We start from the raw sequence: 14,201 nt of genomic DNA, 5'->3' as shown, positions 1-14,201 counted from the left end.
TAAAAAAAAAAAGTAAGATACTACAGATACTTTGATAAATGTGGGACTGCTCCAAGGCAGGGTTTACTCACGTTTACAGACATCTTTGACACTGGACCACGTGAGGTTTGCTAGACACGTGATAGAGAATGAGTACCTGCGGTACTCAGGGCGGCATTCATACTTTAAAGAGGTCCCAATGGGAAACTCAGATTCATTGGTTGGGATTTTCAACTTGGCAAACTGAAAAGGATCTGGGGCGGTACAGCGACCTAGAGACCAAGAAATCAAGAACATCAGAGTGAACAAAAAGGTACCCGATACCATTCTTACTTGTCTTTTTCTTGTTAGATGTGATGTCAGATTTGGAACGGTGATTTCCTTGTGACCTTCGGAGAGAAAGATCCTTGAGCACGTGTCCATGAGGAAAGAAACTATCTGGAGCACTCTTGCTCTCTGGGCATTTTACGCATACAATTTACTGTAAAACACAGCACCAGTTCAATTTTCCACATTTTTACGGAGCCAGAAAGAGTGCTTCCGCCCAGGGTTCCTGTCTGGTTTCCTTGTACTTCAGTGCCTCAGACTCCACTGGGGGGCTTAGGAGCATGAATGGGCACCTCAAGGTGTGTATTTCTTACAATTAGGAAGCAACCACCAACTTTCTAGGTCTGATTTTCAAGCCGACCATGTCAACACAATGTAGAAAAAGGAGCATCTCTTCAAAGAAAAAACAAAGAAACAGAAAGTACAGTTCTTATTATAAGAAAACACTGTTAGAAGTGTATGTTGAATGTGATTCTAGGTGGAGTTCCCGGCCCCTATAAATTATAGCTCTAAGCTTGAGGAGTACAGACTCGCTGTGGATTCAAGTAGAATGAAATGTAAAAAGTGCATAGGTTTGGAAAAATAGAAGTTGTTTCCTTTTTGGTTTTGACAATAACTTCTCCTTTAATTTCTTCTGTAGCTGTCCTCCACCTTCCTTTCAAATATCTCTCCAAATAGTAAAAGTTATACTAGAGCCAATTTTGCATCCAGACAGTTCTCCGTGTCAAGATTTGAAAAACAGTTTCTCATCCCTTTAATACAGTTTAATACTTTACCTCACTGAAAATGTGCTTAATTTCAACGTGTCATCACAGGAAACTCATTCATCTACTTTACCTGGTTCCCTTTTATTTTTGACGTTGAATTTTAGCTGTAATGGCTTCTAGTAAAAGGAATCCCCCTTTACGACTAAAACCTACCAGCTAAGGCTAAATCACACATGAAGATGGTCTGGCAGGTCTCCATGTAAAATTCTAGCTGATAAAACTACAGCTGCCATCTCACGATAGGGTTCTGGTGGGGAAAAAAAAAATCATAGAACTTAGGAGAAGATTGCCTCTGGCTGTTGATTCAGTGAATCTGACAGGTCTCTGCATTTGTCAAGAGGCCCAGAGGGACACCTGTGTTGAAGCCATGGTGGTAGAGAAGGAAAGTGAGGGCAAAAAATACCTTCTGAGTGTCTGCACTTGGTCCCTTTTTCTCTAGAACTGCTCTTGTCTCTCAGAGTTCCCCAGGGGTCAGTCTGTTATGCCAGGACCAGGGTCACTTCTACAACGTACTCTCTCCTTCCCAACTTTACATTCTGGTGTGCGTGTCTTAGCTCTGTCGGGTGTCTTAGGAAACCTTCTGCAGGCCTTAGAAATACACACTCTATTTTGCACTTTTCCTTAGCGTTCACAATCCTTTGATCTTTGTTCCATCAAAGTGGGAAGATATCAATGGTTAAATTAGTATGGGGCTAAGGAGCAAGTAAGCTTCACTTTATCTTAGAAGTTAACCCAAGTTGGCTAAAGGAATTTTTGTAGGGGACTACGATGCAGCCCGATGTTCACAGACAGTGCACAGTGGTCTCAGGTCAAACAGGTTATTAAAAGCCATTTTGGCAGATTTTGTTCTCTGCTGGCCTGTGCTTCTCTCCAGATCCTGTGAAATGATATAGCATGGTCCAGTTAAGGCTCATAGGTATTTGCTTTCAATGCTTAGGCTTTGAAAACACCTTCCTTCTAATTCTGATTAGGAAGAGAGCCAGCCGCCACTGCTTCCCTCACTTTACCTCAGACCTCTAGAAAAAAGATCATCAGAATCTTGCATGTTCATGTATCTCAAAACATTTTGTTAGTGATTTGGCATTTAATTGGTTCAGGAGCACAAATAAACACAACATTATATGACAGAAATTTAGAGTCTGGTTTAGATATTCCAAAGCCATTTGGAATGTGGGGCAGTGAGCACTGACCAGGAAGTTCACAGCGAGGGGCAGGGCTGCTCCAAATCCCGTTCCCGTGACCATCACTGGTGCAGCGGATGGTGCTCTCCCCAGTGAGGCTGAAGATCACCCCCGTCTCTGGGTGCGAGTCACACGTATAAGTCACTTCTGTTCCAAAAGGAAAGACTTCCAGAGGGTTTCCTGTGTGTCTCCCGTTAAGGATGTCTGGAGGATTTGGACACAAAATTTCTGGAAAGAAGACAAAAGCTTTAAGTTTCACTGAAGAGTCTCACCAGAGGTACGCTACAGACATAGGGTGCTAAGGTTGGTGCTACCTAAAGACACGAAGGCTATGACATGGTCCGTAAGGCCTTTGATGAGATGGACAAAATGAAATGAGATTTCAGTCTTTTTTTTTTTTTTAATGAAAAGGTCCAAAATTTTGGCTATCCCAATCTTTCAGACCTTTAATTTTCTGCAGAATAGAAACTTGGCACTGTTAATTATCAAAACTGTTAAAGAAGAAAAAATAACCTATTGGAAGGTAACTAATTCATTTACTCAACGTATATTAATTGAGCACTTGTTCTGTGTCAGCCTCTCATCAGGGCCCTGGGGATACACAGCAAAGGGCGCTGATAAATTCTTGTCCTCCAAGGAGCTTACATTCTCTGCAAACAGCTCTACAGTGTATTCCATGTGTGCTCATCACCTTACAGACTTGAAACCTTTCCTTTATGACTTATGGAAACTGACCATCAATCTTGATTATCATGGACGTGCTGTCACAATGAGTGGAAACATGTATGGTTCATTGTAAATATTCTGAGTGGCTCAGACTGCCTTGTTTCTTCATACGCATATTTGTTTATGAGTTATTATTTTTTTCTAACTTTCTGTCCAACGTCAAATTGTTACTGTTTTCTAGGATCTGCTTGTGTGTTTAAAACGGTTCCTCCCTCACTTCTAACTGGTGCTTCTAACTGGGCTTGGGATTTGGAAGGAGCTACTCAAACTAGAAAGAGTCATGAATAATAAGAGGTAGAGTCCACTCAATAGCTGAGCTCTAACACACGGCAGTAGGACAACCATTTGTCATGATACGTCAGTGGATGCCGAGTTTCATGAAGAGCAAGGGTCTCTAAAAGATTTGTTTTTTAAAGAAAGTTTTGCTACACAACACAGCAGAGGATGACTGAGTAGTTTTCCAGCAACATGAACATTTTAGTAACATTTGATTGTTTAAGTATATTTATAGTTTCCAGTCTTTAGGATCAAGAGGTGAAGCAAAGTCCTATCTTCCATTGGGAAAATACAAATGGGTAGATTAGGAGAAATCACTAGTGGCATTGCCTATAGGAAACTCTCAGTTTTTAATGGGGTAATTATCTGAATCTTCAGCATAATTTATTTAGATACATGTTTTGAGTGTTTAAGGAATCGTAACTGTTCACTCTGTGTAATGACGTTTCCACTTTCCCCTCACTCCTATGTTGTGTGATCTATCATTTCCATAGCAATGATGTTGTCTTTCGTTTTTTTTTTTTTTTTCTTTTTTTGCTTCTCGATTTCTCCACTTGACCAGAAATAACATGTGGACAAAAAATTCGCTCATCATGTTCATTGCTATAACACCAATGCCTAGAAAAACATCAAGCACATAGTATGTGTTTAATAAATGATTAAATGAATGAATGTTTCTTATTTGTATATTTGCCAATATAAAAAAATGTAGAATGACTCCACTTAATGGAAAAAAGAAAAATAAAGAAGGAAAGTACGAAAAAGAAAATAATTGCCAACACTTTACATTATTAATGTCTCCTGACCTAGAGGCAACCCCAGCAGGAGTTATGACAAAGAAGACAAAATTCAAAATGACTGATACTGATTAGATGGTTCCCAAAACATGTGATGCATAGCAAAGTACATCACTACACACTGACTCACACTAAAATACTACTGAAATATGTGATACTATTCATCAATAATTCAGATTAGAATCAAACGCTAATGAAGCCATGCCTCAAATTACCAAACAGATCAAAGGGAGAGATTGGCATGAGGTGCCAGCCCCTCTACTCACGCTCACACACAGGAGCACTGCTGTTCCAAAGGCTTTCCGTTCCAACCAAGACACAGTAACTAGCAGAACTGCCTTTTAACTGGAATCTAAGGAAAATAATGGTTGTGAATAGGTGAGTTCCTCAGCCAAAATGCCATCCTGTTTGCAAAAAACTCAGCATTTGGAGGACCTGAAACCAGTAGTTGCCAGAGGCCACATCAATCTGGGAAAGTCACAGCCTCCACTGAAGGAGAATGGCAAAGCACAATCACTTGGTCACATAATAATAGAGTCTTGGACTAAATTGAAGTAGGCTGCCATCTCCTACATTCTGGTTCTAGACTCAGATAATTCAATCCCTGCTAGTCATTCCCGAATAAAGGTGATAAATGTACTCATGGTCACTATCAAAATGCAACAGCCTCCCAGTGCTGACACTGGAACAGCCAGTAACACAGCTCCCAGTATGAACTGGAAGAGCAGAGATTAACTGGAAACAGAAGAATGATTGTTCTTTTGTGTCTACATTTAAGAGATGTTTATTCAGAAGGCTCACAACAGCATGTTGGGCTATGGAAGTGTGACTCATCCAGAGGGGAAATAAAAGGAGATTGGAAAGGACTTTGGCAGGTAGTCATCCAAAACTCTCAATGTACGTTGGATCCTGATGGCTCCTAAATTTTTCTTGGGTGCTTGTATTTCATGCCTGCCAAGGACTCTGTGGGACATTTTGAGATTGGGTGCTTTCTTGCTCATGTTTAAGAATTTCCATGTAGACATTTGCACACTGTAAAGGGCCTGAGGTTCACATAAACAAGTTAATGCCCTCTGGAAACATTAACATCAGCCACCATGATCTCAGTTCAGAGCCCTTGGCCCATTACTAACCAGGTGACACATGACTGGATAAAGAAAAGCTTGTTCTCATCCTTTCACTCCTATTACAAAATTCACTTTTGATAGCTAAAAATTTTTCAGAAATAATTCTTAAATGATCTTAGCTATTTGTAATCAGCTTTTTGTCACATATCAAACTTTTTTGGAACTCTCCACATTACCCTTTTTACTTTCCTGCTTGGTACATGTGATTTCCTCCCTCTACGTGCCGCCTATATGTACTCATACCTAGTGATGGTATTGGTCTTTGAACCTGCCGTGTAATACATGTCTCCATTTTTCCTTATTAGCTATTAGTTCCATCTGTTCTTTACTCTTACTTCCCAAATGCACTCCCCAATGTTAACATCCTTGAATGACTCCCTTCTTAAGTCACGCTAAACCTTCCCTTTTTAAAATAACCCCAATTTCAGTGTCCAGCAGGCCACACAACCTCACACTCACCCCTCATCACAAACGAAGGACACTTTTGCCCCAAGCTGGAGATTAAGTGGAACTAGCACTCGGCCATTAGGGAGCTGGTCCAACAAGGCAGCACATGATTTGACTGGAGAAAAAGAAGAACATACAGGCATAACACTGGTGCTTAGACAATAAGACAAAACCTAAATTTGTCGGAGCGGCTGAGCATGTCGGCACCTGCACACGTGGGGGCTGCCAGGCTCCAGTCTCCCTGGAGCGTACAGTGCAGAGAAGCAGCCCCTATGAGATCATAGCCGGGCTCACAGCTGTAGAACACTTCCTGCCCAGCGGAAAAGTCATCCTTGTCGTTTGGGCTGTGATGACCATGCAGGATTTGGGGAGGTGGCTGACATACTTGGAAAGAACAGTCAAGTACCCGTCAGTTATAGGGAAATATATTTTCCAAAATTTGAACTCTTCCAAGGAGTTAAAGTTCCATGATTAAACAGATCAGATCTAACAAAGTCTAGTGATAATCAGGAAACCCTTTTTTTCTCTGTGGAAATAAAGATCAGGGAAGAGGGGTAGCCAATGACCTCACAGAAATTGAGGGCTAGAAAGGTAGAACCCATTCTTCCCAAGACAAGTTCTAAAATGATTTTAAGTCAACCAGGCATGGGCTTCTTTCTACCACTGCTGCTACCTAGTCTAGAGTTAATAGTTTTGGTGGGCTTCTACCCCACCCACATATTTGCTAGAAAAGCAATCTAGTTCACAGCGTCACCTTTCAGGTAATGAGAAGTTTGCCTGAGACTCAAAATATTGAACAGATTTCCCATTAATCTTTTCTTGCACTTCTATGATCAAAGTGTAGTGACAATCTCCATTTATATCTCTGGCTGCTCTTTTTCTTCCCAGTTGCTCTGTCAGTGGCTGTAAGAGACTGAGATGGGTGGGTGGAAAGACTGTAAGGTCCATCCTTGTCCCTAGGTATCAGCCACGACATTTATCCATCCAAACCTAATCCAGCTCGTGTGACATAAGACGGTCCATCAAAGACAAGACTGTCCGTCAAAAACAAAATCCTCTAAGCAAGCAGGTCCGTGAAAGGAGAGGGCACACTTCTTGCAGAGTGAATGATTCAAGGTGTGCCTGCCTCCATTCACAGTCTTTGGGTATGTGCTCGGGCATCAGACCTCATTTGAACTTCAACCTAATCTATATCTATTAAGAGGAATGAAAATCTGTTGAATTTTCAGCAAGTTACTTTCGCTTTCTTTTTCAGATTTCTAGTGATAAAATGTAGGAGGTGGAGCAGAACTGACAACCTCTGAGAGCCTTGTTCCTATTCGGAGGCTGTGTTATCTTTCTTCTTATGTCAGTTTCTTTCTGTGATAAATGCTGTGGCAAGAAGCAGAGCATCCCGCCTCTGCGCCAACACAATGCAGCCTGCTCCTGGGTAAGCCACTTAGAAGCACGTAATTTAGGTAATTTCTTAAACCTCTGTAAAGTTAAGCTAATCTCATTGTCACATCGATGTAAGAATCACACAATTTAAAGGCATGTTTTAAAGAGTGGGCAAGATTATCACAGGACTAACCAGAGAGTTCTCATGATTCTTCAGTATAACTGAGAAATAACGGAGCTGGTCTTGTGTCTAGAGAATTGGTCAGTAGGAGAGGCCCTAATGTCCCCTTCCTTGATGAATTAAATCTTGCTTCTCAAATGAAGGCACATACACACGAGTGCACACGTCCGTACACGCACACACGTCCCCTTAATTTCATGCTGCCTCTCCCCAAATGTACTCACACCGCTCACCACACATCCTTCCCCCAGAACAAGCACTAATCTCCTCATCCTCCTACAACTCCTGTCATCTGGGGGCCTCTTCAAAGCCTCAGTCAGACTCACCCCTGGAGCATCTGGGCAGCCCCGGCACCCACTGGTCTTGGCCTTGGCACTGAACAGTGGAGGGTCCTTTCATGGTAAAGCCAGGCTGACACGCAAACCTCACCATTTCATGTAAGGAGAATAAGCTTCTGTTCTCAGACATCATGATGCCGTTTTCAACTTCTGGACGCGTGCACTTGTTAGGCATAATGCAGCGAGGGGGAGGGCCGCTCCAGATGCCAACTTGATTGTCCTCGCTGCTGCAGTATATGGACGGCTCACCCACGAGGTCAAACAGCTTCCTCTTTCTCTCTCCAAGGTTGCAACGGTAGGTCACCACCGTTCCATATGGAAAATATTCTCTGCTGGTGCTGACAAAGTCTCCGTTGGCGATGGCTGGGGGTGGCCCACAAAGAATACCTGGGAAAAGGGACAGCAAGTTAAAACCCCAATTCCTTAAACTTGTATTCAATCATGACTTTTGCTAACCACTTAGAAAAATGACCCAAATGACAATGTTCAGAACACTTCTGCTCTTCTCTTCTCTTGGCTAATATACAGACATCTGTTCACACAACTGCAGACTAGCTAACCACAATATCATGACTCCTGCTCTTCTGAATATTATTTCAGTAAATGTACTCACATATTATTACCGTCCATATACTTTTCATTGTAAGTGAGAACTTTTACATATCACTGAATTCCTTTTTAAATTTAATTCTCTCTCTGTTGAAGGCATTGGTATTTATTCAATTGGTTATTACTGAGGTACAGCATGGAATATGGATTATCAAATACATAAAATCCAAAGCTCAAGCACAACTAACACAAAATAGATAGAGCACAAGCATACAAAATACACATGGCAGACCAGTCAGAGATTCAGAAGGAATAAAAATAACTGAACATCTGTTTTATTCTATGCTAATGAATCTGAAAATGAGAATACTAGAAATAAAGTTATATTTTGACAATACAGACTTGAGAAGAGGCAGCATATTGAAGAAGCAGGAAAAAAAACATCAAAAACACTGCTAGTAACAAGATATGAAGCACAAGTCTTTTTACAGACAAATTTAACCTAATATGCAAGTAACAGATAAATCCTAGGCATTTAAAATCATTCCAGAGCACCCAAATATTTCTATCTCTATGACAGATACCTTAAGTAGATACTTATTGACTTATTTATTATAACTTTTAAAAGCAAATTTCAGAAGATGCATATTTCTTGTAGAAAATTTGTAAAATACAAATGTCAATCACCTTTTAGCCCATTGCTAGAAAGAACCACTGTTAACTACTTAATGTGTAATCTTTAATACACACGCCTGCACTTCGCTATTTCTACGGTATCTCTGTTAGGTGAGTAATGCTTCAGAGTAAGAATGTGCTTTCTGATTCCATTTGGAAGATTTCTCTCTCTTGTCTATATCCATTCGGGCATATTTTAATCTTTCTTTTTTTAATAGATCACGTGCCTTGTTCCTTTTATCAGATTATTTCCAGAACATTATTTGGAACAGGCACCACATACGGATTCTTTGAGTTTTTCACCATAATAAATAATAACGTAGGTAACACCTGTACATTAATCCTGGCCAAAACCTGCGGTGACTACTTTCTTTTAAGAGTAAGCCAAATTGTAGAATTTCAGGATTAAAGTCATGTTATTCCTTAAAGTTTCTGATGCATATTTGGTACTGGCCTGTGAGAAAGTTTCTTACCACTAGTCCTACTACCAGTTGGGTTGGAGAATGTTGAATTCTTCAGATTAGCACCAAACCCAGCGTTACAGCCTCTTTATGTTCTTTGTGAATTTGCAGCTGCTCCCTCCTCTAAGTGCCTCACAGTGTAGGAATCTCATAGCCCAAACAGCTTGTAGGAAACATGGCTTGTCACTGTTCAGACAGAGAAGAAAGCAGGGAGGGCCCAGGACTTGAACACATGACCTGGGAGTAAGAGTTGACAGAGAAGACGCAGGGCACCTTCACCAATGTTGTGCTCCTTTACTTCAGTAAAGAGAGTCACCTTCAACTGGAAGGTGTTCAACCAACAAAGGGACACTTGGGGCTGTTCGAATTGAGTTCAACACGACTGTTTAAACTAAATAAAATAAATGATTCCCCAGGATAAGGAAAAACCAGGAGGAACTAGAAGCTTGAAACATCGTGAACACTTTGAAGGATATGAGTGTTTTCTTCAAATACCATCAGGAGGATCCCGTTGCCAAGAGGGATGAAATGTGTTCCTTGTAATTCTAGGGGGCAGCTCTAGGATTGACCACGGGATAAACGGGGAAAGAGATTTCAACTCACGTTCACAAACTGGTGGCTCCGTCTCCCAAATGACAGAATAGCCTGAGATGATACATTCAGCAGATGAGTGACCAATGAGTCGATACCTAAAAGCAAAAAAGGGAAAGATCACTGTGCTCTACACATCCCATCAACTTGCTCAGCTCGCCTGCATGGCACAGCCGAAAGGCTCCAATCTGAGAGAAGTCCAGGGACGCGCCTAAACTCCATCCATTTTATCTGGCTTTCCTACATCTGTTTTTCTATTCTCTCACTATTGAAAGGAATATTGCCTTTCTAACTGCTCATGGCTCCCACTGCTTCTTAATTTCTTGGTTTCATTTTGGATTCAATGAAGTACCAAAATAAAACAATCCCTTTACAGACCTGTCTGATTATTTTCTTCTTAACATCTGGGTTTTCCCCTCTTATTTTTGTTGCCATTTAAATTCATTTTGTATTTTCCTGATACACACACACACACACACACACACACACATACACACACACACGCTGTATATTAACCCTGTTATGTCATCTTAGTTTAGGCATGTATCTTGTGAATATGTCTAGATTGTGAAGCTTCTGATTCTATTTGGAAGTTTCTGTTTTACAACAAGGAGATTAAACTATCCACCTTTACTGACCTAAATCATGTGTTTGATCTTGCTTTTGTCATCACTGCCTCCTTCATAACGTCCAATGGTAAGGATGTCTGCCCCAAACATTTCTGACAGAACAGACAGATATAATCTCTGTTATTGCTTTCCCTTCCCCCTCATTTGCTACATGAAACAGAGAGTTGAACATCTTTTGAGTGCTGTAATAATTTGGAAGCTAAATACCTAATGTTCCTTTAAAAGTTTCTCAATAAGGAAATGTTAAAATAAATAAATAAATATAATTTTCATTTCATATGCATGTGCTATATGTATACACGATGCATGAATTTAAACCAATTTTCTCAATTTTGGTGTCAAAGTAACTATAATCTGCCCCTTTCCTCTTTAATAGAAATCTAGCTTGTTTTCTTGCTTTCTCCCATTTTTCTAGTTTTGTGGATATGCTCTATGACTGTACAAATTCTAATTACTTTATGATTACATAGAAATGTTTTTCCTTGTACCAACTCATTCTGTCGTTATACTTAGTTTTATTACTTTGTTAAAATATTTGATCATGTTTCTTAAAATTTGGTTTTGCCTTTTTTGTTTTGGCCAATATTCTGCCTCACTGGTACTTATCATTCTCCCTTTTTTTTCAATGCTTGTGGACTGCCTGAGTTTATCTTTTTTCTATTTCTCCACAAGTATGCTTCCTGGAAAGTATACAGGTGTGGTCTGGGGACCTTGTTTATACTGAATGTACATCTGGAGCCCCTTGACGTGACTACCAGGTTGGCTCATGAGGAAATCTATCTTCGGCGGTTTAGCCATGTGAAAGATCAATGTGATGTCAGCATAAATTAATTTCTTTTGTCGGCTTTTTACAAATTTATTAATTTCCTTTCTGTGTTCTTGAAGGTTTATTTTGGTGGTGGTGTTTTCTCTGAAATACAAAAGGACATTCTTTAGTTGTGGGAATGCTATGGGCTTATTGTTTCCTCTTCTGCAACTTTTGTTACGTGGAATTTAAATCCTCATTCTCTTTAACACATATCTTCTTTTCCCCCCTTTCCTTTATCCTATTCTACTGAATTCTGGGAGAATTTGATTAATTTTTCTTCTTGCATTCTCCTTAATTTTCTATATATTCAGTGTGTTTATCACAGATTTTTTTAGTTTGACAATTGTACTTTTAATTCATATGCAAACATTCTCAATTTTCTAACTAGCTTCACAGAAGCAGTGTGCAACTGAATCTGGCTCAATATGTAAACAGGAGATTGTTCTAAAAGTTCCACCTATTTCTTGAAAGTAATTCTAATTTATAAGCGGAGATACCTTCTCATTTTTTCACATTGATCTTTTTTACAGTAATTTCCTGCAACATATCATAAGCTCTATGGTTTTTTCTCTAATACCACAGAGATGTTCACCCTTACTCAGTATTACAGGATAAAAAGGACACAGTCATTAAATGACAGATTGCACTCAGAAAAGCTCAGAGCAGTAACAAGTATATAGATTTACTCTAATTTTACTCTGATAGATTATAGGTACTACCATCTGTTACACCTTCTTTTGCAAATATACTGAAGGTACAAGTTTCTTTTCCGTGTTTATCATGGCAGTACACATTTGTCCTGTATTCTCTATCTGGCTCAGATGCTCACATTGGGTGAGAGGCTGAAACTCCACTGTGTGCTGAGCAAGACTAAGCATGGAAGGTGGGACTGCTGCCCAGGGTACCCTTTAAACCTGACATTTTCACAGGGGGCTCTGTTATGGGTAGACTAGTGCTCCCCAAAAAGGTATGTAGAAGCCTTGACGTGAAACCCCCAGGAATGTGACCTTATTTGGAAATAGGGTCTTGAAGATAACATCACATTAAGATAAGGTCATTAGGGTGGGCCCATATCCAATATGACTGGCATACTTTTAAAAAGAGAGAACTTTGGACATGGACCACACAGAGAGGACAATGCCATGCGAGGACAGAGACAGGGTGAAGATGGCCATGGAAGATGGAGGCAAAAATTAGAGAGGCAGTGCCACATGCCAAGGAAGGTCTGAGACTCCCATGAGATGCAGGAGGCAAGGAGGGAAACTGCCTCGGGGCTTTGGAGGGAGTACATCCTGTTGACACCTTGATTTCCTTCATAACTATGAGAATATAAATTTTTGAGGTTGCCCTAAGCCACCCAGTTTGTCATACTTTGTTATGGCAGCCATGCCAGACCCATAGTGAATCTACCTTTAAGATGTGCTTTCTCATCTGGTTGCTCCATGGCCTCCCCTTCCTTCAGTATCTGTCCTGGGTCAGGGATTTCGTATGCTTTGACTATGCCCTCCGTCCACCCTCCTCCTTTCTACCTGGTGAATACCTCGCTCTTCTTCTATGCACTGCCCTGGTTTCCAGCAAGAATGCAGATTATCCCTCGAATCCTCCTGTAACGTTGTTCATTTCAATCAGGAGTTAAACGCCTGTATTCTAGCTTTTTAAGAGCAGATGGTAACAGCCTAGCTTTCCTTTCTGAGATGTGGCCCGAAGGTAGTATTGCTGTTCTGCAACTCTTGACCCAAGAGATGTTGCTGTCAACTCACCCTCTATTACAAGTATACATAATTCTGGATCCAAACTGGGTGTTTGTGTCTATGTGCACCATGCCATTCACAGGATCTGCAGGAGTTTCACATGACTTTCCTTGAAAAAGAAACAGAGTTTTGGAGCCAGGAAGAATTGTCTGAACTTTTGTTGGTCCATAACACATTAGTCCCCACCTGACTGCAGCTTCCCGAACAGTGTCCGCAATTCTGAGGGATCCGCACATTTTTCTCACCTTGAGGAACATCACCAGACTCCTCAGGATCAGCCACTTCCCAAGCACCACACTAGAAATACCTCCTTTCCAGATCTATCTTATATTTGCCTCAAATCTTTTATCAAACTATTAACGTTATGTGTGAGTTTGTATCCCACCAGTATAAAAATTTTTCTCTTACCTTCTTATTCAAGCAGTTTATGTCTCCTGAAATTCTGTTTCCTGATTTGGAGTAATTCAATATTTACTTCCCCATAAAAGATGGACTTTTCCCACACACAAATATTCCTTGAAACATTCTAATGACATAAATATTTCAACCAATATTTCAGGATGACCTACAAGACTAAGTCTTACACTCACCTATCTGAACAAGTTTAACGAATAGACTTTTCTTATTTTGAAATTGGGTTAAAAAAAAAAAGTAAGATACTACAGATACTTTGATAAATGTGGGACTGCTCCAAGGCAGGGTTTACTCACGTTTACAGACATCTTTGACACTGGACCACGTGAGGTTTGCTAGACACGTGATAGAGAATGAGTACCTGCGGTACTCAGGGCGGCATTCATACTTTAAAGAGGTCCCAATGGGAAACTCAGATTCATTGGTTGGGATTTTCAACTTGGCAAACTGAAAAGGATCTGGGGCGGTACAGCGACCTAGAGACCAAGAAATCAAGAACATCAGAGTGAACAAAAAGGTACCCGATACCATTCTTACTTGTCTTTTTCTTGTTAGATGTGATGTCAGATTTGGAACGGTGATTTCCTTGTGACCTTCGGAGAGAAAGATCCTTGAGCACGTGTCCATGAGGAAAGAAACTATCTGGAGCACTCTTGCTCTCTGGGCATTTTACGCATACAATTTACTGTAAAACACAGCACCAGTTCAATTTTCCACATTTTTACGGAGCCAGAAAGAGTGCTTCCGCCCAGGGTTCCTGTCTGGTTTCCTTGTACTTCAGTGCCTCAGACTCCACTGGG

General features: G+C 40.5%; 1 protein-coding gene across 2 annotated transcripts in view; it reads right to left on the bottom strand.

Annotated features, from left to right (window-relative positions):
- The window catches only part of CR1 (complement C3b/C4b receptor 1 (Knops blood group)), a 107,236-nt gene that overhangs the window by 56,081 nt on the left and 36,954 nt on the right, over nt 1-14,201 (bottom strand). For both annotated transcript variants that reach the window (XM_032467077.1, XM_032467078.1), the window contains 8 exons: nt 13,698-13,877; nt 12,997-13,096; nt 9,812-9,897; nt 7,512-7,910; nt 5,640-5,742; nt 4,320-4,405; nt 2,264-2,482; nt 72-251 (listed from right to left, as the gene is read on the bottom strand). In XM_032467077.1, the coding sequence (XP_032322968.1) occupies nt 72-251; nt 2,264-2,482; nt 4,320-4,405; nt 5,640-5,742; nt 7,512-7,910; nt 9,812-9,897; nt 12,997-13,096; nt 13,698-13,877 (1,353 nt within the window). The remainder of the gene's footprint in view (nt 1-71; nt 252-2,263; nt 2,483-4,319; nt 4,406-5,639; nt 5,743-7,511; nt 7,911-9,811; nt 9,898-12,996; nt 13,097-13,697; nt 13,878-14,201) is intronic.

Source organism: Camelus ferus, chromosome 23 (genome assembly GCF_009834535.1).
Source record: "Camelus ferus isolate YT-003-E chromosome 23, BCGSAC_Cfer_1.0, whole genome shotgun sequence".
In the NCBI taxonomy this organism is placed as follows: Eukaryota; Metazoa; Chordata; class Mammalia; order Artiodactyla; family Camelidae; genus Camelus; species Camelus ferus.
Note: the sequence above shows the minus strand (reverse complement) of the source record. Positions and strands in the feature narration are given on the sequence as shown.